Below are 22,688 nucleotides of genomic sequence, written 5' to 3'. Positions count from 1 at the left end.
AGGGGTCTGAGGATCAAGAAGCAGGGAGTCACAAAATCAGGGGTCGAGGATCAAAAAGCCAGGAGTCACGAAGTCAGGGGTCCGAGGATCAAGAAGCAGGGAGTCACAAAATCAGGGGTCTGAGGACCAAGAAGCAGGGAGTCACAAAATCAGGGGTCGAGGATCAAAAAGCAGGGAGTCACAAAATCAGGGGTCAAGGATCAAGAAGCAGGGAGTCACAAAATCAGGGGTCCGAGGATCAAGAAGCAGGGAGTCACAAAATCAGGGGTCCGAGGACCAAGAAGCAGGGAGTCACAAAATCAGGGGTCGAGGATCAAGAAGCAGGGAGTCACAAAATCAGGGGTCGAGGATCAAGAAGCAGGGAGTCACAAAATCAGGGGTCAAGGATCAAGAAGCAGGGAGTCACAAAGTCAGGGGTCCAAGGATCAAGAAGCAGGGAGTCACAAAATCAGGGGTCGAGGATCAAGAAGCAGGGAGTCACAAAGTCAGGGGTCCGAGGATCAAGAAGCAGGGAGTCACAAAATCAGGGGTCGAGGATCAAGAAGCAGGGAGTCACAAAATCAGGGGTCAAGGATCAAGAAGCAGGGAGTCACAAAATCAGGGGTCCGAGGATCAAGAAGCAGGGAGTCACAAAATCAGGGGTCCGAGGACCAAGAAGCAGGGAGTCACGAAATCAGGGGTCCGAGGATCAAGAAACAGGGAGTCACGAAATCAGGGGTCCGAGGACCAAGAAGCAGGGAGTCACGAAATCAGGGGTCCGAGGACCAAGAAGCAGGGAGTCACGAAATCAGGGGTCTGAGGATGAAGAAGCAGGGAGTCACGAAATCAGGGGTCTGAGGATCAAGAAGCAGGGAGTCACGAAATCAGGGGTCTGAGGACCAAGAAGCAGGGAGTCACGAAATCAGGGGTCGAGGATCAAGAAGCAGGGAGTCACGAAATCAGGGGTCTGAGGACCAAGAAGCAGGGAGTCACAAAATCAGGGGTCCGAGGATCAAGAAGCAGGGAGTCACGAAATCAGGGGTCCGAGGATCAAGAAGCAGGGAGTCACAAAATCAGGGGTCCGAGGATCAAGAAGCAGGGAGTCACGAAATCAGGGGTCCGAGGATCAAGAAGCAGGGAGTCACGAAATCAGGGGTCCGAGGATCAAGAAGCAGGGAGTCTAGAAGCCAAGGTTCAAGGATCGGGAAGCGAGGAGCCAAACGCAGCAAAGCAGGGAACGCGTTGCTGTGGCAAAGAGCCGAAGGCAAATGCTGACCTTATATCCCTTCCCAGCTCTTGCCACCAAGAGCTGTGAGTTACCAGTCGGCCTCACCTGTGTGGCCGCGCCTTGCCTCCCCAGAACAAACTCAGGAAGGCCCCAGTCCTGCAAAGTCCTATTGGTCACAGGGCCTGGCTCCTGCACACACTCCTGACAGATGTCCTTATGGTGTGTATGCATCCTGAATCATAAGAACACAAGGAGAGCCTGCTGGATCCGGCCATGGACCTTATGGTCCAGCATCCCTTTGTCACAGCAGCCACAGAGGCCAAGAGTCTTCTCCCCTCCTGCAGTTTCCAGCAAGTCCTATTCAGAAGTATCTCTGCCTCCAACTCTGGAGGCAGAACATAACCATCCTGCCTAGGAGACAATGATGGTCCTCTCTGTGAATTTCATAGATTCATAGAGTTGGAAGAGACCCCAAGGGCCATCGAGTCCAACCCCCTGCCAAGCAGGAAACACCATCAGAGCACTCCTGACATATGGTTGTCAAGCCTCTGCTTAAAGACCTCCAAAGTAGGAGACTCCACCACACTCCTTGGCAGCAAATTCCACTGTCAAACAGCTCTTACTGTCAGGAAGTTCTTCCTAATGTTTAGGTGGAATCTTCTTTCTTGTAGTTTGGATCCATTGCTCCGTGTCCGCTTCTCTGGAGCAGCAGAAAACAACCTTTCTCCCTCCTCTATGTGACATCCTTTTATATATTTGAACATGGCTATCATATCACCCCTTAACCTCCTCTTCTCCAGGCTAAACATGCCCAGCTCCCTTAGCCGTTCCTCATAAGGCATCGTTTCCAGGCCTTTGACCATTTTGGTTGCCCTCCTCTGGACACGTTCCAGTTTGTCAGTGTCCTTCTTGAACTGTGGTGCCCAGAACTGGACACAGTACTCCAGGTGAGGTCTGACCAGAGCAGAATACAGTGGCACTATTACTTCCCTTGATCTAGATGCTATACTCCTGTTGATGCAGCCCAGAATATCCTCCTTGCAGGTTTTCCTGTGGGGCTTCTGGTCGGCCACTGTGAGAACAGGGTCCTCGACTAGGTTGGTCCCCTTTGGCCTGACCCAGGATTCCTAGAGAAAGAGCTCTCTCGCTCTCTCATACGACTTAAACCCAGCAGGTTTAAGAAGAAGTCAGGGCAAGAGGAAGGAAGGCTTGGTGCATGGCTAACCTATGGAACTTACAGCCACATGAAGCCCTGCTGGCTTGGGTGCATTTTGAAGATATGACCCCCAGTCATATCTGGGGGTCAACCACATTTACCTTTGCTCTGAATTTTCTAGGCACAGGTCCCCATTCAAGTGCTTCCCCCCTTCCACTTTCTCTGCAGAAACCTGTTCTTTACAGCTCAGTGGCGCAAACAGCAATTCACAGAAAACCCGAATTGCTGTTTGTTCTGAGTCAGAGTTAAAGAGTGGGTTTCCCTGGGGAAAGCAGTGGGGGGGGGAGCGCTTGGACACAGAAAGGTACATGTGGATGAGTCCTAACATAGTCAGCTTCTAGTAAGGCCTCCAGGTATCCCTACATTTTAGGCTGTGGGGAAACTTCCGGGTTTAAATTTGGGTGATCGGCTCACCTTTTGCCCTGTGACCCTACTAACCCTCTGCTTTAAAGCCTGACTGCCCCCCCTCTGTCCTCTGCTCTCCTCAGCCTTCCTCCTGGGGTACGTCTTGTCCCGAGGGTCTTCCTGCATGGTCTGCGGAGACTACCTGGCCGTGGTGAACGATGAGAGCCCCCCCGAGGCGGAAGACGGCCAGAGGGGAGCCCCGCTCTACTGGGCTGACTTGCGAGAGATGTTCCAGAAGTACCTCAATGAGGAGAAGATTGAAGGGACCATCAGGTGAGGTCCTTTCTCCTCACCCCAGAATTGTGGGAAGGACGTGGAACAAACTGATGGGGGTGTCTTGGGGCCACAGGACTCCAGGGACGACGGAGTTTCCATCAGAAACAGGAGCAGGAATTACTTTACCACCATTTGCATGTTTGCCTGAGTAGAGGATCGGAAACCATGCAGGCGAATACAAGTGACAGCCGCTATCGCTTTTTTTGTTCTTGGTGGTGGATGTTACGTAGATAGTTATTTTCTGGGCTGTTTCTGACGTTTCCCTTCCACTGAAATGCTTTGAAGTTAATTGTGAATCACACAATTAATTACAGTGGTACCTCGGGTTAAGAAATTAATTCGTTTTGGAGGTCCGTTCTTAACCTGAAACCGTTCTTAACCTGAGGTACCACTTTAGCTTTCTTAACCTGAGGTACCACTTTAGCACGATTTCTGTTCTCATTCTGAGATAAAGTTCTTAACCCCAGGTACTATTTCTGAGTTAACGGAGTCTGTAACCTGAAGCATCTGTAACCTGAAGCATCTGTAACCCGAGGTACCATTGTACATTTGTTTCTGCTATAACATAGGTAAAGGTAAAGGTAAAGGACCCCTGGACGGTTAAGTACAGTCAAAGGCAACTATGGGGTTGCGGCGTGCATCTCGCTTTCAGGCCGAAGGAGCCGGCGTTTGTCCACAGACAGATTTCCGGGTCATGTGGCCAGCAAGACTAAACCACTTCTGGCGCAACGGGACACCGTGATGGAAAACAGAGTGCACGGAAACGCTGTTTGCCTTCCTGCCACAGCGGTATCTATTTATCTACTTGCACTGGTGTGCTTTCGAACTGCTAGGTTGGCAGGAGCTGGGACAGAGCAACAGGATCTCACCCCGTCACAGGGATTCGAACCGCCGACCTTCTGATCGGCAAGCCCAAGAGGCTCAGTGGTTTGGAGCACAGCGCCATATAGCAAGCTGAATAACACAGTGTTACACGCCACCTCAGTCTCATGAGTTGTGAGAGAATTTAGGGGTTCCTTCAAGTGTTTATCTAGGGTTTGGTTTCCTTGGAACAAAAGTCATCAGAGACTGTGGTGTCCTTGGGATATGTTATTTTATTGACACATATATACAACCTGAGCATAGGGTGGAGGGGCTCACAGCAAGAAACCCCCTCAAAGATCTCGCTTCTCCATTCGTCGCAGCTCTGGGTCCAGCACAGAGCAGGCAGGTCTCTGGGTCGCTAGCTTCCAGCCTGCTTCCAAACTTAACCAACTACAGTCCCCAGGATTCTTTTTGGGAAAGGCATGTGCTTTAAATGTATGGTTGGATGCAGCCTAGGTTCCTGTCTCTGGGTTCCCGAGCCTCTTGGGCTTGGTGATCGGAAGGTCGGCGGTTTGAATCCCCGCAGCGACGGGGTGAGCTCCCGTTGCTCGGTCCCTGCTCCTGCCAACCTAGCAGTTCGAAAGCACACCAGTGCAAGTAGATAAATAAGTACCACTGTGACGGGAAGGTAAATGGCGTTTCTGTGCGCTCTGGCTTCCATCACAGTCCTCCGTGCGCCAGAAGCAGTTTAGTCATGCTGGCCACATAACTTGGAAATCTGCCTGCAGACAAACTGCCTGAAAGTAGAGATGAATGTCACACGCCATAGTCAAGTTTGGCTGTCCAGGGGTCCTTTACCTTTACCTTTACCTTTACCTAAGGATTTGGAGTAGGGCAGCTCAAATGATCAAGGGGATGGTATCACCCTGCTGTGAAGACAGGTTGCACCATTTTGGAATATTATTGCAAATATTGGAATATTTGGAATATTATTATTATTATTATTATTATTATTATTATTATTATTATTATTATTATTATTATTATTATTATTATTATTATTATTATTTTACCCTGCCCATCCCCAGCCACTCTGGGTAGATTACAGCATATATAAAATACAGTAAAACTTCAAACATTACAAAACTTCCAGATACAGTACAGGGCTGCCTCCAGACATCTTCTGAAAGTCATTTTAGCTTAGGGAAAAGGCGTGTAGGAAGCGAGGCGATAGAAGTTTACGTATAACATAATGCCTGGCAGGGAGAAAGCAGAGAGAGAAACTCTTTCCTTCCTCTCGTAACCCCAGAACTGATGAACAACCCCTGAAGCTGAATGTTGGGAGATTCCGGATAGATAAAAGAAAGTCCTTGTTCACGCAGCGCAGAACAAGGAATATCAGGGGCAGCAACGCTCCTGACTACCAGTTGCTGGAAGCCACAGGAGGGGAGAGTGTCGGTCTTGCGTTCGAATCCTGCTTGCGGGTTTCCCACAGGCGCCTGGCCACTGTCAAGACAGGATTCTGGGCTTGATGGGCCACTGGCTCTGCTCTTAGGCAACATTTCTTTCCCTTCTCTCTGCGCAGAATGATGAGCGAATCCCCACACCCGCCGGGCTCCCCTCGCCTGGACACCCTCTCCCGCCACGTCCTCAGTGCCTTCGGCTCCTACGGCCTGGACCACAGCTGGACCGACAGCCATTATGTGGGGCTGCAGCGCCCGGACCGGTCAGTGAAGGGCCCTGGGGCGGGGTTGTTTGGCAGGGGCAGCCCTTTCAGCGCCCTCTGTCCTTCTCCCGCAGCCTGCGCCCCAATTTCCTGCAGCGGGTGGACACAAATGGGGTCGTGGTGGAGAAACTGCCGCTGGAAGACCCGGGGGTCTACTGCCCCTACAGCGCTTCCGGCACCGTCACGGTACAATCATTTCTTTATTATTTATTGCATTTATACCTCACCTTTTTCTCCAAGGGGCTCAAGGTGGCGTGTACATAATCTCCCCCCTTCCTCATTTAATCCCCACAACAACCGTGTAGGGTAGGTTAGGCTGAGAGGCAGTGATTCATCCAAGGGGATTTGAACCCTGGTCTCTCCCAGGTCCTAGTCTGACGCTCTAACCCATGGGTAGGCAAACTAAGGCCCGGGGGCCGGATCCAGCCCAAACTCCATCTAAATCCGGCCCGTGGACGGCCTGGGAATCAGCATGTTTTTACATGAGTAGAATGTGTGCTTTTATTTAAAATGCATCTCTGGGTTATTTGTGAGGCATAGGAATTTGTTCATTCCCCCCCCCCACAAAAAAATATAGTCCGGCCCCCCACAAGGCCTGAGGGACAGTGGACCGGCCCCCTGCTGAAAAAGTTTGCAGACTCCTGCTCTAACCCCTGTTCAACACTGGTCTTCCCAGTTGGTAAAAATTTTTCTCTGCCTGAGATAGATGAAGGAGACAGGGCAGGTGGATAGTTTTAATTCTGTTTCAACCAGCAACCCAGAATATCAATACGCTGTCAAAAAAGATGCTTGCTCTTAAAAGGGAAGGAAGTTAAAAAATACAAACATTTGGGGTTTTAAAAAAGTATTTATATGTTGCGACCTCCAACCAATTTAAGAACGTAGCAAATGCCTTGCAGGATGAGGCCACTCTAGTCCACCTAGCCCAGCCTCCTGTTCTCACACCGTTCCATAGTTTTACTCTGCGCTGTGTGGAGAACAACTTTGGCTGTGTCCCACCAGCCAGGAGGGAACCAATCTGGCTTCTCTAGGGAGGGCGTTCCAAAGTTGTCTGGCAGCAGCCACCACCGAGAAGGCCCTACCCCCGCCAAGCGGGTCTGTGCGGGTGGCAGGACCGAGAGAAGGGCTTCCCCAGAAAATCTCAGGGCAGGTTCATAGGGGAGGATATGACCCTTTGGACAAGCTGTGCCCCAGCCTTTCCTTTCCTCCCCGCTGTCTGTCTGCAGGGGGGGCTGGTCTTTGCCAACTACGGGCGCCGGGAGGACTTTGCGGCCCTGAAGCAGCACGGAGTGAACCCCCAAGGCCACCTCGTCATCGTCCGGATCGGGGAGATCAGCTACGCCGAGAAGGTGAGGCTAGGCTCCTAAATGTGACCCTCTGCAAAAGGGTTGAGGCCATGGGCAGGGAGTATCATCTGTGGCCCTCCAGATCTGCTTGGACTACAGTTCCCGTAGCCCAAGCAGGCAGCATGGCCAATATTCCAAGATGTCTGGTTCCAGAAACCTTGGTGGGGGGCCACCTGGAAACACCAGATTTCAGGAAAGTGTCCTCCAGATTGAAGGGCAAGAAGGGTGGATGGGGAGACAGGATTCATGAGGTGTAGAACCATGGAATTGTAGAGTTGGAAAAGACCATCGAATTGAACCCACTGGAATGCACAGCTGAAGAATCCCTGACAGGTGCCCATCTGACCTCGGTTTAAAAACCTCTAATGAAGGCCTGCATAGTTAAAGCTCTGGTTTTCCCAGTAGTGATGTATGGAAGTGAGAGCTGGACCATCAAGAAGGCTGATCGCCGAAAAATGGATGCTTTGAATTATGGTGCTGGAGGAGACTCTTGAGAGTCCCATGGACTGCAAGATCAAAGCAATCCATTCTGAAGGAAATCAGCCCTGAGTGCTCACTGGAAGGACAGATCCTGAAGCTGAGGCTCCAAGACTTTGGCCTCCTCATGAGAAGAGAAGACTCTCTGGAAAAGACCCTGGTGTTGGGAAAGATGGAGGGCACAAGGAGAAGGGGACAACGGAGGACGAGATGGTGGGACAGTGTTCTCGAAGCTGCCAGCATGAGTTTGACCAAACTGCGGGAGGCAGGGGAAGACAGAAATGCCTGGCGTGCTCTGGTCCAGGGGGTCATGAAGAGTCGGACACGACTAAACGACTAAACAACAACAACAATGAAGGGGAGTCCACCATCTTCTGAGAAAGTCTGTTCCCGATATTGAGCTGGAATCGTCTCTCTTGCTCTTTGAATCCATTGGTTCGGGCCCTGCACCCCAGAGCAACAGAAAGCAAGCTTGCGCCATCTTCTGGGGGACAGCCTCTTAGATACCTGAAGATGGCAATCCTATCATCTCTCAGTCTCCTCTGTTCCAGGCTAAGAATCCCCAACTCCCTCAACCATTCCACATCAGGCTTGGTTTCCAGACCCTTGATCGTCTTGGTCGCCCTCCTCTGCACACCTTCCAGCTTGTAGGGTAGACCTTTGTGGAACTGATGGAAGGGGAGGTATTGAGCGCTGACGGATGCAATGGAAGGCGCAGTTTCCCTAAATATTAACGCGGCTGTCAAAAAAGATGGCTGCCTTGAAGGGAAAGGAAATGATGGCGCCGTTGTGGGGGCTTGGGAGAGGTGAATCAGAGCAACGTGGTCTGGGAGCGTGGGCATCCGTTTTCTTCAAGGGTCGAGAGGGATTGTTGTGTGTGAAATCAAAGAGGCATCCATGGTTCTGGAACTCCCAGCTTCTCTTTGTCCCAGGTGGCCAACGCGGAGGCTTCGCAAGCCAAGGGAGTTCTCATCTACCCGGACCCCGCTGATGTCCCACAAGACCCCCGCAAGCTGGGGCTGTCCCCAAACACAAGCATTTATGGGCATGTGAGTACAGCCTTCACTGGGACCAAGACAGAGAGAGAGGGATAGAGAGAGAGAAAAAAAAAAGGGTTGGGGGCTTATGTAGAGAGACCCTACCTGTGGTTTTGGACCATCTTTCCCAGCCAGGAAGCCTAAAACAGCCCTTCGTTGTTGTTCTTTTATTTTATTTTATTTTTATTTTTATTTTTTATTGTTAAAATAGTTCATCATTAATACACATATATTACAGATATACAAGCATACAAACATACATTTCATACAATCCTTAAAAGTGTTCAAACATACTTACACTCAATCCCACAAATAATTCCTTTTCCCATCACCAACCACCCCTCAACCCACCTTTGTGTTAGACTTCCATTCTACTCAGTTGCCATTTCAACAGCCCTTCGTTGTTGTTCTTTTAAATGCTTTTTATTGGTGTTTCATTTAATACAAACAAACAAAATACAGTAAAATCCAACAATCATTTACCCTCATTCTTTCCCCAAACTCTGCTGAGCATTGACTTCCTTCCCTCCCTTCAACAGCTTTTCTTATGTCAGTTACTTTCCCACAGTTTCTTATTGTATCCCACCCTATCTACACCGTAAGATTTATTTCAGTCCTGCCAGAGTCTTCAAATTTCTACAGTTATTATTTATATGCTCCATAAATGTACTCCAATCTTTTTGGAATTTTGCTTCCTCCTGTTTTCGGATTCTACAGGTCAGTTTTGCAAAACTAAAACAGCCCTTCGAAAGCAGCAGCCCTCTCCCATCGCTGTTCCCCAGCAGCTAGGATACCGGGGATAGACTGCTCCTCAATGTGGAGGCTCCCCTTCAGGGTTCCCAATCCTTCTCATAGAATCCTAGAGTTGGAAGAGACCACAAGGGCCATCGAGTCCAACCCCCTGCCAAGCAGGAAACACCATCAGAGCACTCCTGACATATGGTTGTCAAGCCTCTGCTTAAAGACCTCCAAAGTAGGAGACTCCACCACACTCCTTGGCAGCAAATTCCACTGTCAAACAGCTCTTACTGTCAGGAAGTTCTTCCTAATGTTTAGGTGGAATCTTCTTTCTTGTAGTTTGGATCCATTGCTCCGTGTCCGCTTCTCTGGAGCAGCAGAAAACAACCTTTCTCCCTCCTCTATGTGACATCCTTTTATATATTTGAACATGGCTATCATATCACCCCTTAACCTCCTCTTCTCCAGGCTAAACATGCCCAGCTCCCTTAGCCGTTCCTCATAAGGCATCGTTTCCAGGCCTTTGACCATTTTGGTTGCCCTCCTCTGGACACGTTCCAGTTTGTCCGTGTCCTTCTTGAACTGTGGTGCCCAGAACTGGACACAGTACTCCAGGTGAGGTCTGACCAGAGCAGAATACAGTGGCAATATTACTTCCCTTGATCTAGATCTCTCGCACTTGCAGGTCCACATGGGGGCCGGAGACCCCTACAGCCCCGGCTTCCCTTCATTCAACCACACCCAGTTCCCTCCGATTCAGTCCTCGGGACTCCCCTCCATCTCCACACACCCGGTCAGCGCCAACGTGGCCGCCCGCCTGCTCAGGTGAGTTGGGCGGAGGGTTCCTCGAGGGGTGGGGTGCGATGGGAAGCAAATTGGAGGGCATGGCTGGGGAAGGGGTGAATGCAGTCCTCTGGGGCCTCTCTACCCAGCCCTCGGGCCACGCCCCTAGGCCCAGGCCACGCCCCTTCCCCAGATTTGCCCCGCCCCCTGCTCAAGTGCTTTTGCTGTGAACATGCTTCTTTCCTGCCTAGGTGAAGGTTGGAATGGAGTATAGGTGTAAAGGGTTGGGGACAAAGAAATATTTGGCATGGAATGTATGGGGCATTATAGGGACACAGGTGGCGCTGTGGGTTAAACCACAGAGCCTAGGACTTGCTGATCAGAAGGTCAGCGGTTCAAATCCCCGCGACAGGGTGAGCTCCCGTTGCTCGGTCCCTGCTCCTGCCAACCTAGCAGTTTGAAAGCACACCAGTGCAAGTAGATAAATAGGTACCACTCCGGCAGGAAGGTAAACGGCGTTTCCCTGTGCTGCTCTGGTTCGCCAGAAGCGGCTTAGTCATGCTGGCCACATGATCCGGAGGCTGTACGCCGGCTCCCTCGGCCAGTGAGATGAGCGCCGCAACCCCAGAGTCGGCCAAGACTGGACCTAATGGTCAGGGGTCCCTTTATCTTTTTATATGGGGCAGGGGGTGCTACCTCTGGTGAGGGACATGTCATGCTCCTTCTGGGGTAGTTTGGCTATCTGCCAGGGATTCCTTAGCTGGGATTCCTGCGTTGCAGCGGGTTGGACTGGATGGCCCCTGGGTGCCCCTTCGAACGCTACAATCCTGATTCTGTGATGGTCTCCGGACTCAGCCTGGGGTCCTGCAGGGAGCAACATGGGCAGGGGGAATTCAGGTGGCCAGCTGCCCTGGCCCTCCCTTGAAAGATCGGCCTGTGGATTCACAAGGGTTCTCCTCGCAGGCAGCTGACAGGCCCCGTTGCCCCGCAAGCCTGGAAGGGGCGCCTTCCCGATGTCCCATACCAGCTCGGACCCGGGGGCCCCGACTTCCAGCTGCAGCTGGGAGTTCAGAACCAGAAGCAGTCCGTGATGATCAACAACATCTTCGGGTGCATCGAGGGTAGATTCGAACCCGGTATGTGGTTCCTAGCTTCCTCAGGCAAGAATTTTGTGGATGGGGGGGGGGTCGGGCGCATGGGTGTTAAGGCGTAGGGTGCTCAGAACTCCCGTGTTTTCCGAAAGGGGAAATGGTATTTGGGGAGGGTGAACTGCGGGTCTCACGCAAAGGGAGCTTTTCCTTTTCACATCCATCAATGCTGTTATGTACTGAGTTGAATAGGATCCAAAAGGTAGCAGTCTGATTGGTCCTAGAACAATAGGAAGGAATCGGCGCTCTCCGCTTATGGCGACGCGGCTTCACTTCGCAGGCTGGGTAGCGACTCTCAGCACCGCGCTCACTCCCGATGTCGATCCGTAGCCTTTAAAAAGGCTCTTTCACGGTACCGGGGGGCGCAAAGGTGCCCACCGAGTCTCCTTGTTCTCAGGCTTCAGCGCCTGGGATTTTAGGGGTCCCCCGCTTGCCGTAGCGGGTAAGACCCGAACTTGCGAAGCAGTCCTTCTCCGGAGCTCGGAGGTAGGACCGCCATTAAGCGCTGGCACCGACCGGAAGTCGAAAAGAAATTCGGACTGATTCCCCGTGAGTAAGAACTGAAAAATAACTGGGACTTTTCTTAATTTTAAAAATTGGGCTAAAAACGGGGGAGATTTAAACAAAGGAAGTCTGCCTCCCCCCGACCGCATGAAAGTGAAAGCAACGGAGCTCTAAACCTGCATCCGTTTAAATTCATCCTTTGATCAGCTAAACCGGACATTTAAACCTTTGATCTCCCCTCTAGCAAGCAGGGCAGAGGGGAGGCGAATTTGACCATTAACTGCATGACTTATTTGAAGGAAAAAACCTCTGCTATCTCATCTACTTGAAAGTCTGAAACGGTCTGCCTTCTTAGTACATTGAGCTGACTTTTCCCTGTGAAGTGACACCTTGATACAAAGTTTCCACAGTGCCTGACTTTTGTACATTTTAAGAAGAAACAGTATAAACAGTATACTGGGCAACTGTGGCAATTGGAAGCTATAAGACTTTAGTAACATTGATTTTGACTGGGTTAATCTCCTTTCTTTCTACATCTTGGATGGTCTCCTTTGTTCATGTATTTTGAAATTTCCTTCTATGGCCATTTTGATTTGCTCCCTCTAGAGGATAAAGTGAAGTCCAGCACGGCCTAAGACAGTGGAATTTTCCAAAGGAGAATAAATCCCGTGGGAATTGACCTTGACATGAGTGGGCCACAAGAAGAGATAACTACAAGAGCCAAGACCAAGCAACAACAACAGCAACAGCTGCAGCTGCAACAAGCAAAGAGAAGAGGTTCGATCTTAGGCGTAACAGCCGGACTAGCTGGAACAACAGGACAGGACAAAGGAGCAGCCGTTTCTATGGAAGCTGTGACAGAAGCTTTGCTTAAGATAAACCAGACTCTGGAGTCTTTGACAAAACAGACTTCAGAGAACACACAAAAATTAACAGAAATATCAACAAGATTAAACCAGAATACAGAATCTATAAATAAATTGGTCGAGGAAAATGCCACCACGCGTCAAATTGCCGAAGAGGCCAAAGCCACAGCTGGAGAGACGCAGGAGAAATTAGAGCCACTTGCCAAGAAGGTCTATGAGCATGATGCAACCTTGGCCTTGTGGGAGTTACAGAGGAAAGAGAGAAACTTAAAATTAAGACTGATTCCGGAGAATGAAAGTGACAACCTTGTGGAATATTTGACACGGGAGTTTGCGGATCGCTGGGACCTGGAGGAAGACGATTTTAAAATCACAACTGCCTTTAGACTCGGCAAAAAGCAAGATAGAAAGACACCAAGAGATTGTTTGATCACACTCAGATCTAAGGAGGAAAGAGATAAAATTTTAGGACTACACTTTGGAAAAGCCCTCCAAATTGGAAATTCAGCAGTACAGATCTTTAAAGACATACCAAAATATATCTTGGACTTAAGAAACTTCTACAAGGATTTGGTGCTTTTGTTAAAGAAAAATCAGATCCGCTTCAGGTGGGAATTCCCACAAGGACTGTCATTCGACTACAAGGCAAAGAAAGTGAAAATAAAGACAATTCAAGATAAAGACAAATTTCTGGCAAGATATCAGGAGGACCTACAGAAGGGGACTGTGGACGTACTTGCAGAACAGAGGAGAGTACTGGATATCCTGAATCTCTCGTTTGGACAAAAACCACCACCGTCAGAAGAAGAGCAACAACTTGGAGCTGTTGGAGGAGCCTTAAGAAAATAACAAGATGGCTCTGCAATTCCTTAGTTGGAATTGTAATGGACTGAATGGGCCTTTGAAGAGAAGACAAGTATTTCACATTTTGAATAGAGAACAATTGGATTTGATATGTTTACAAGAAACTCACATAACTAGAGCCTACAGGAGATTACTCACAAATAAAAGGTTAGGACAAGAATTTGTCTCATCAGACAAAGTTAAGAAGAGGGGAGTGGTAATATATGTGAAGGAGAAATGGGCTCCAAAAATGATATTTAAAGATGAACAAGGGAGATATCTGGCTGTGGAGATACAAGTACAAGGAGAAAAACTTTTAGTTGTTGGAATTTATGCACCAAATGAAGGCAAATCTGACTTCTTTAAGGGACTTCATGAAACTTTGACGGACTATCTGGATTATAATATGATAATCATGGGAGACATGAATGGCGTGGTCTCCACTAATATGGACAAGGCACAAAGACTAACAGTCACTAAAGAAGGGAGACTCCCCAAGACTTTTTTCGAAATGACAGAAAACATGGACTTGATAGACATTTGGAGAACAAGGAACCCTCTGGAGAGAGAGGGAACCTTCTTCTCCCAAGCAATGATGACCTGGACCAGAATTGACCAAATCTGGGTTACTAGTGGACTGGCTCCAAAGATTAAGAAAGTGGAAATCTGCCCAAAAACTTGCTCCGACCATAACGCCGTGAAGATGGAGATGAAACTCACAATAACCGGTCAATTTAGATGGAGAATGAATGACACCCTCTTTCGAGATAAGGAGATTCTCACGAAGGCCCAAAAGACCTTAAAAGACTATTTTGAAATAAATTTGAGGACTGACGTGGAGAAAAGAGTGATCTGGGACGCAAGTAAAGCTGTTATGAGAGGATTTTTGATTCAACAAAATTCAATAAAGAGGAAAAAACAAAATGAGAAAAAAGAGAAGATCTTGGAAATGATAAAGGAAGGAGAGAGGAAATTAAGAACAAAACCAAAGTCTCAGGACATTTTAAGAGAGATTAAGTTATATCAAACTCAATATATGGAATTGATGAACCAAGAGATTGAATGGAAGATAAAGCAAATGAAACAAAAGACTTTTGAATCAGCAAATAAATGCGGTAAACTTTTGGCATGGCAATTGAAGAAAAGGCAGAAACTAAATACAGTTACAAGCCTAGAGGTTGATGGAAAGAGTATATCTAAACCTAATGAAATTAGAAATTGCTTTCTAAGTTACTTTAAAAAACTTTACACCCAAGGCCCGCAAAATGAAGAAGATATAGACAAATTCCTTGGAAGATATGGATTACAAAATATCTCTCAGCAAAGTAAGATGGACTTGAACCAGAGAATCTCAGAACAAGAGGTAGAGGCTGCCATTCAGAATATGCAATTGGGCAAATCTCCGGGACCAGATGGACTGACTTCTAGATACTACAAATCGTTGAAGGAATGGTTGATTCAACCATTAAGAGAAGTTTGTAATGAGATCCTTGAAGGAAAAAGGGCACCTGAATCGTGGAAAGAGGCATATATCTCACTCATACCAAAGTCAGAGACTGAAAAGACCCAACTCAAGAACTACCGCCCGATATCACTCCTTAATGTGGATTACAAAATTTTTGCAGACATTTTGGCAAAAAGATTTAAAAGAGTTTTGATGGAGAAGATTCATAAAGACCAAGCAGGCTTTCTCCCTAAAAGACACCTAGCGGACAATGTAAGGAATGTAATAGACATTTTGGAAAAGCTGGAGGTGAATATAAACACTAAAGCAGTATTGATCTTTGTGGACGCGGAGAAAGCCTTTGATAATATCTCTTGGAGTTTTATGAGGAAGAATCTTCATGGGATGGGGGTAGGCCAGGGTTTTGAGAATGGTATGGCTGCAATATATTCCGAACAAAAAGCTAAGCTGATTGTAAATAATGTTGTGACTGAGGAACTTAAGATAGAAAAAGGAACTCGGCAGGGGTGCCCAATTTCCCCATTACTTTTCATTTCGGTTCTGGAGGTGTTGCTGAATATGATAAGAAATGACCAGCAGGTCAAAGGTGTGCAGGTCGGAGCTAAACACTACAAGTTAAGAGCGTATGCAGATGACCTAGTATTGACTTTGCAAGAGCCAAACACTAGTACGAAAAGGGTTTTAGAAATAATTCAACAATTTGGCCAGGTGGCTGGATTTAAGTTGAATAAGCAAAAAACTAAAGTCTTAGGGAAAAACCTAACAGATATGGAAAAGGAGAAGTTTCAGGAGGAAACAGGTTTGACAGTGGTTAAGAAAGTCAAATACCTAGGGGTTTATTTAACACCTAAGAATGTTAATTTGTATAAGGACAATTATGAAAAATGTTGGTCAGAGATTAAAAAAGATCTAGAAATATGGTCAAATCTGAAACTGTCAATGTTAGGCCGAATTGCAGTAATTAAAATGAATGTATTGCCTAGAATGTTATTTTTGTTTCAGACCTTGCAGATTCTTGATAAGATGGAATGTTTTAAGAGGTGGCACAAAGACATTTCGAAATTTGTCTGGCAGGGCAAAAAGCCCCGAATTAAATTCAAAATACTGACTGACGCTAAAGAAAGAGGGGGTTTTGCCCTGCCGGACCTAAAATTGTACTATGAGGCAGCAGCGTTTTGCTGGCTGAAAGAATGGATGCTCCTCGAGAATACAGACATCTTGGATCTGGAAGGCTTCAATAATGCTTTTGGTTGGCATGCATATCTTTGGTATGACAAGGTTAACAGTACCTTTAAAAATCACATTGTTAGAAAAGCATTATTTAATGTCTGGATAAGATACAAAGACTTATTGGAAAATAAAACCCCTAGATGGGTGTCACCAGTGGAGGCTAAAGCAGTGAAGAAACTCAATATGGAGGTCGGATGGCCGAAGTATTGGGAAATTTTAGAACAGGATGGAGACAAGGTTAAACTACAAAGTCAGGAGAAATTGAAGCACAAAGTAGAAAATTGGTTTCAATATCGCCAAATAATGGAAATTTTTAAACAGGATAGGAAAATCGGTTTCCAAGTGGAGAAATCAAAACTAGAGACCGAATTGCTAGAACCCAATACTAAGAATTTATCTAGAATGTATAACTTGCTGTTGAAATGGAACACACAGGATGAAACAGTTAAATCTGCTATGATTAAGTGGGCGCAGGATGTTGGACACAACATTATGTCAGATGACTGGGAATGGTTATGGAACACCGGTATCAAATTTACGGCATGTAATGCCTTAAAGGAAAACATTATGAAAATGGTATACAGGTGGTACATGACCCCAGTCAAGCTGGCAAAAATCTATCATTTGCCCGATAATAAATGTTGGAAATGTAAAGAGACTGAAGGTACTTTTTACCACCTTTGGTGGACATGCCCGAAGATAAAGGCCTTCTGGGAAATGATCTATAATGAAATGAAAAAGGTACTTAAATGTACATTTTCCAAAAAACCAGAGGCCTTTCTCTTGGGCATTGTCGGCCAATTGGTGACAAAGAAAGATAGAAATTTCTTTATGTATGCCACAACAGCAGCAAGAATACTCATCGCAAAGTATTGGAAGACACAAGATTTACCTACTCTGGAAGAATGGCAGATGAAAGTGATGGACTATATGACACTGGCTGAGATGACAGGCAGAATCCGTGACCAACGTAAAGAGATGGTGGAAGAAGAATGGAAAAAATTTAAGAGCTATCTTAAGGACTACTACAAACTCAACGAATGTTAAAATGTTGTGGTTGCTAGAAGTAACAGGGTACAGGGATACAAGGTTAGATAATAAAGGAGGACTAAGATGACAGAGATTAGAAAGTAACAACTGGGAGTTGCTAGTTCAAATATGGACACTGGGATGCAGAGAGGGGGGGTATGGGGAAGTCCAAGAAAAGAGGTTTATGAAAATATCTTTGAAAGTATTTTGTATGTTTGTTTTGTTTTGTGTTTGTTTGTTCTTTTTAAAAAATGCTGTAAAACCAATAAAAATTTATTAAAAAAAAAAAAAAAAGAACAATAGGATTCAGAATGCAGCAGTCTAATTGGTCCTAGAACAATAGGATCCAAAAGGTAGCAGTCTGATTGGTCCTAGAACAATAGGATTCAGAATGCAGCAGTCTGATTGGTCCTAGAACAATAGGAATCAGAATGCAGCAGTCTGATTGGTCCTAGAACAATAGGGTCCAGAATGCAGCGGTCTGATTGGTCCTAGAACAATAGGATCCAAAAGGTAGCAGTCTGATTGGTCCTAGAACAATAGGATCCAAAAGGTAGCAGTCTGATTGGTCCTAGAACAATAGGATCCAAAAGGTAGCAGTCTGATTGGTCCTAGAACAATAGGATCCAAAAGGTAGCAGTCTGATTGGTCCTAGATCAATAGGGTCCAGAATGCAGCAGTCTGATTGGTCCCAGAACAATGCAGCAGTCTGATTGGTCCGCAGGAGCCACCCAATCCAGCTCCAGGTGGAAGTGAATCTGCAACCTGATTGGCCTACAGGAGAATCCCAGAATTAGCCAATCACGTGGGGCCCATTGTGTAAATAATGTATATAAAGCAGACATTTTGGGGGAACTTCCATTCTTCACTCCTATGAGCTGAATAAAGAGCATAAAATCCACACTGGACTCCGAGTATATTTCACATGCCTTGTTTTGCTAGATCATTATGTCATCGTGGGGGCCCAGCGGGATTCTCTGGGTCCGGGGGCTGCCCGTTCCGGAGTGGGCACAGCCATCCTGCTGGAGCTGGCGCGCACTTTCACAGCTATGGTGAGAAATGGTGAGTAGGACAGGCTGCAGGAGGGAGGAGTGGTAATGGGAAGTGCATGGAATAGCCAGGGGCTGTTAGGAAAAGATGGCTGCCTTGAGGGGTGAAAGAAAATACGTGGCTTTGAGGAAGGAGTCTATGGAACTCCCTGCCTATTGAAATCAGGCAAGCGCCTTCGCTGGGCTCTTTTTGGCTCCTGCTAGAAACATTTTTGTTTAGACAAGCCCACCTAGACATATTGGATGTCAATATGTGATTTGAGTCAATGTCTTCTTGTTGTTGTTGTTTTAGTGTTTATAATATTAACTTGTAAGATATGGATTTGGGGTTTTTTGTTTTTGTTTGTTGCTTTCTTTCGTTTTTGAATGTTGATTTTTGTGTGTTGTTATTTTTAGATACCTTTCGTGTTGTTGTTGTGTGGAAAACACTAATAAAATTTATTAAAATAAAATAAGTGATTTGATCTCCTGGTACACCCCACGGAGGACCTTAACGGTCTACAAGTAATAACACCTTGGAGATCCCGGGCCTCAGAGAGATTAGGCTGGCCTCAACCAGGGCCAGGGCCTTTTCGGTCCTGGCCCCGGCTGGTGGAACGCTCTGCCACAAGAGATCAGGGCCCTGCGGGATTTGACATCTTTCCACAGGGCCTGCAAGACGGAGCTGTTCTGCCAGACCTTTGGCCAGGGCTCAGCCTGACTCCCCTTTACTTTTTGTATTCAGAATTAATATGAAAGAAGCCTCCCAACCTTCTCACAGGCCCATATAAGATCAGCATTAACAGTTGGGCCAATGAGCACTTACTCTTCCCAACCCTAACCCTGCGGAAAACCATCTAATTAGATTTTAATTTGATTTTGACCTGTGTTTAGGAGGTAATTTAATTATTGTTTGATTTTATACTATATATTTGATGTTAGCTGCCCTGAGCCCGACTTTGGCTGGGGAGGGCGGGATATAAATAAAAGTTTATTATTATTTTTTATTGCTGCTTTCATCTTTTGAACGTTTCCAAGAATTATCTTTCCTGTTTTTACCGATAATTCTATTGTGGTTTTTAAAAATTATTTATTTGGTTTTTCAGATTAAAATTTTACATTCACATATCCAACATACAACATAAAAACAAGATTCCAAGGAATCGCTTGGCCTTCCCTCCTCCCCTTTGTGGGTCCTATTGTTAATCATTTCCTCCTGCATCTTTTAGAAGAATCCAGATCTTTTACCTCTCCATTGTATCCAAAATTCACCACTAAACTCCAAGTGATATTCCAATCCTACTAACGATTTTAACTGTTTACAATGGTCTTTAAGATAAGTTATAGATTTCCCCCATTCCTTATTAACATTTTGGCTTTCCTGATTTGTGATTCTTCCTGCCATTTTAGCCACTTCGGCATAATCCATCTACCGTATTTTTTGCTCTATGAGACTCACTTTCCCCCCCCCCCTAAAAAGTAAGGAGAAATGTGTGTGCGTCTTATGGAGCGAATGCAGGCTGCACAGCTATCCCAGAAGCCAGAACAGCAAGAGGGATTGCTGCTTTCGCTGCACAGCGATCCCTCTTGCTGTTCTGGCTTCTGAGATTCAGAATATTTTTTTTCTTGTTTCCCTCCTCCAAAACTAGGTGCGTCTTGTAGTCTGGTGCGTCTTATAGAACGAAAAATACGGTATTTAATCTGCCCTTCTTCTCTGGTCAGGACTTTATCTTCTTTCCATCTCTGAGCCAATAACACCCGCACAGCCGTGGTCGCATGAATAAATGATAACTTTATTGTTTTAACCCACTTTGAGGGTTGTTGCTGTGGTTGTTTTACAATCAAGCGGCGTATGGACTTTATGAAACAAACGGTAAATGAATCGCCATCCCTGTTCTTCCTCAATCACTTTAGGATTCCAGCTCCGGAGAAGTTTGCTGTTTGCCAGTTGGGATGCTGGTGATTTTGGCAGTGTGGGCTCCACCGAGTGGCTTGAGGTGAGCAGGACACATGAATGAACTGGGGCTTTTAAACAGAAAAGGGGGTGCAGGCACCAGGGGTGGGGTTTTGGGGGCTGGAGGGCGGAATTGGATGGATTTCCCCCCAAAATTGATTTTTGAATCCTGAATTTATTGTTATTCACCTTTTATACTGTATTTTATGCTGTTTTTTGTTGCATCAATTAAGTGTTTTAAATTTGTTGCTAGCCGCCCTGAGCCCGGTTTTCTGAACCGGGAAGGGCGGGGTATAAATAAAAAATGATTATTATTATTATTCAGAAATCTTGCACATAGCACACTGCAATGGAACGTGGCTGGAATAAAGGTCCAAGAATTCACATTTTTAAAATTCTGGAAGCTTTTCCTTTTGAGCTTGGAGAAGGGGGGGGCACATCTCTCAGCTGGGTTCAGCCAGACTTTATTTTGTGCTGTGCTTTCGAGGCTCCAAATCCAGCAGTAAAATGCACATTTTCCCCAGGGAAAGCGACAAAAAAAGAAAGAATGGGAGCTTTAAAACCCGGACCTTTGGCTAGAAATGCAGCGTGAAAGGAAGTGAGACAAGTCCCCCAACCCACCCCCATCTCCCCTTCCCAACCCAGTTCAGGGGAGGGCTCCAGTGTCCCAGCTAAGATCCCTTCCTGTCATAGAAGGAAGAGTGGCAAGCAATAATAATAATAATTAATAAATAATAATAATAATAATTTTTTATTTATATCCCGCCCTCCCCAGCCGTGGCTAACAACAATAAAATAATACAACATTCTAAAATCATTTCAGTATAAAATTAATTCAGATCAAATTGATGGCAACCATTGGGCTAGAGTTCTGTTAAGAATTGCCGAGGGAGGGAGTCAGGCTGTGCCCTGGCCAAAGGCCTGGTGGAACAGCTCTGTCTTGCAGGCCCTGTGGAAAGATGTCAGGTCCCACAGGACCCTAGTCTCTTGTGACAGAGCAGATTGGGGCCACAGCCAAAAAGGCCCTGGCTCTGGTTGAGGCCAGCCTAACCTCCCTGTGGTCCGGGACCTCCAAGATGTTTTTGTTTGAAGACCGTAAGGTCCTCTGTGGGACGTACCAGGAAAGGCAGTCCAGTACGTATGAGGGTCCTAGGCCATATAGGGCTTTAAAAGTTAAAACCAGCACCTTAAACCTGATCCTGTACACCACCGGGAGCCAGTGTAGCTGGTATAGCACTGGGTGAATGTGATCCCGTGGCAAGACACCTTAAGGAGTCTCGCCGCGGCATTCTGCACCCGCTGGAGTTTCTGGGTCAGTCTCAAGAGCAGCCCCACGCAGAGCGAGTTACAGTAATCTAGTCTGGAGGTGAGTGTCGCGTGGATCACAGTGGCCAGGTCAGGGCGAGAGAGGTAAGGAGCCAACTGCTTAGCTTGGCGGAGATGGAAAAATGCCGCCTTTGTTATTGCTGCAATCTGCGCCTCCATGGAAAGGGAGGTGTTGAAGACGTTTTTCACAGAATCATAGAGTTGGAAGGCGACCCCCCCAATTTCCCAATGCCTTGTCCCTCTTGCGGCTGAGTGGTCTTATTCACAAATCCTGCCCCTTTCTTTCCCAGGGCTATCTGACGATGCTGCACCTTAAGGCCGCTGCCTATATCAGCCTGGACAACGTAGTCCTGGGTGAGTGGGGAAAGGAGGCGGCGTTATGGGAAGGAATCCAGCAGCATCCGTAACACCATTATACAAGTCCATGGCGCGTTTGGAATAACTGTGTACGGTTCCCGTCGCCTCACCTTAAAAGGGATGTTGCAGAGTTGGGAGAAGTTCAGAAAAGGGCAGCCAAAACAGTCAAGGGCAGGGGTAGGCAAACTAAGGCCCGGGGGCCGGATGCGGCCCAATCGCCTTCTCATTCCGGCCCTGGATGGTCCAGGAATCAGCGTGTTTTTACAGGAGTAGAATTTGTGCTTGTATTTAAAATGCATCTCTGGGTTATTTGTGGGGCATAGGAATTTGTTCATTTTTTTCTTCAAAATATAGTCCGGCCCCCCACAAGGTCTGAGGGGCGGTGGACCGGCTCACGGCTGAAAAAGGTTGCTGACCCCTGGTCAAGGGGATGGGAAAAGTCCCTCGTGAGGAAATATTGCAGCGTTTGGGACTTTTCTCTAAGTGAGACCATTGAGGTCCATCTAAACGAGATCACTGACTGAGGCCCATCTAGCTCAGTAATGCCTACTCAGACTGGCAGCAGCGACTCTCCATGGTTTGACGCAGGGCTCTACTACCTGGAGACGCCAACCCTGGACTGAGCCTGGGCAGGAGCTGCTGCTGAGCTACGAAGGAGCAGAGAGGATCTGGCCTTTTGCAAGGGGGCATTTGAAGAAAGGAGAAGGGGGCTGGGGAGATAAGCGGGGCAGAGATGTGGGGAGGAGAGTCTTGATGCCGGTGCTCAGCCTCTGTCTTCTCTCCCACCCTCCAGGAGACGACAAATTCTTCGCCAAGACCAGCCCTGCACTTGTCGGCCTCATCGAAAGCATCATTAAGCAGGTCAGCCCAGCTCCCCCCACCCTGCCAGGACTCTGGGGTCTGAAGCGGCTGTATCTGGAGGG

At 47.1% G+C, this 22,688-nt stretch overlaps 1 protein-coding gene across 10 annotated transcripts in view; it reads left to right on the top strand.

Moving 5' to 3' along the window:
• The window catches only part of TFR2 (transferrin receptor 2), a 60,896-nt gene that overhangs the window by 31,571 nt on the left and 6,637 nt on the right, over window positions 1–22,688 (top strand). For all 10 annotated transcript variants that reach the window (XM_081167807.1, XM_081167808.1, XM_081167809.1 and 7 more), the window contains 11 exons: window positions 2,912–3,101; window positions 5,494–5,634; window positions 5,709–5,820; window positions 6,861–6,983; window positions 8,390–8,506; window positions 9,918–10,057; window positions 10,979–11,151; window positions 18,043–18,162; window positions 20,043–20,125; window positions 21,699–21,762; window positions 22,559–22,626. In XM_081167807.1, the coding sequence (XP_081023933.1) occupies window positions 2,912–3,101; window positions 5,494–5,634; window positions 5,709–5,820; window positions 6,861–6,983; window positions 8,390–8,506; window positions 9,918–10,057; window positions 10,979–11,151; window positions 18,043–18,162; window positions 20,043–20,125; window positions 21,699–21,762; window positions 22,559–22,626 (1,331 nt within the window). The remainder of the gene's footprint in view (window positions 1–2,911; window positions 3,102–5,493; window positions 5,635–5,708; window positions 5,821–6,860; window positions 6,984–8,389; window positions 8,507–9,917; window positions 10,058–10,978; window positions 11,152–18,042; window positions 18,163–20,042; window positions 20,126–21,698; window positions 21,763–22,558; window positions 22,627–22,688) is intronic.

This window comes from Podarcis bocagei (assembly GCF_964188305.1).
Source record: "Podarcis bocagei genome assembly, chromosome: 13".
Taxonomy (NCBI): domain Eukaryota; kingdom Metazoa; phylum Chordata; class Lepidosauria; order Squamata; family Lacertidae; genus Podarcis; species Podarcis bocagei.
This window is presented reverse-complemented; position numbering and strand designations above follow the sequence as displayed.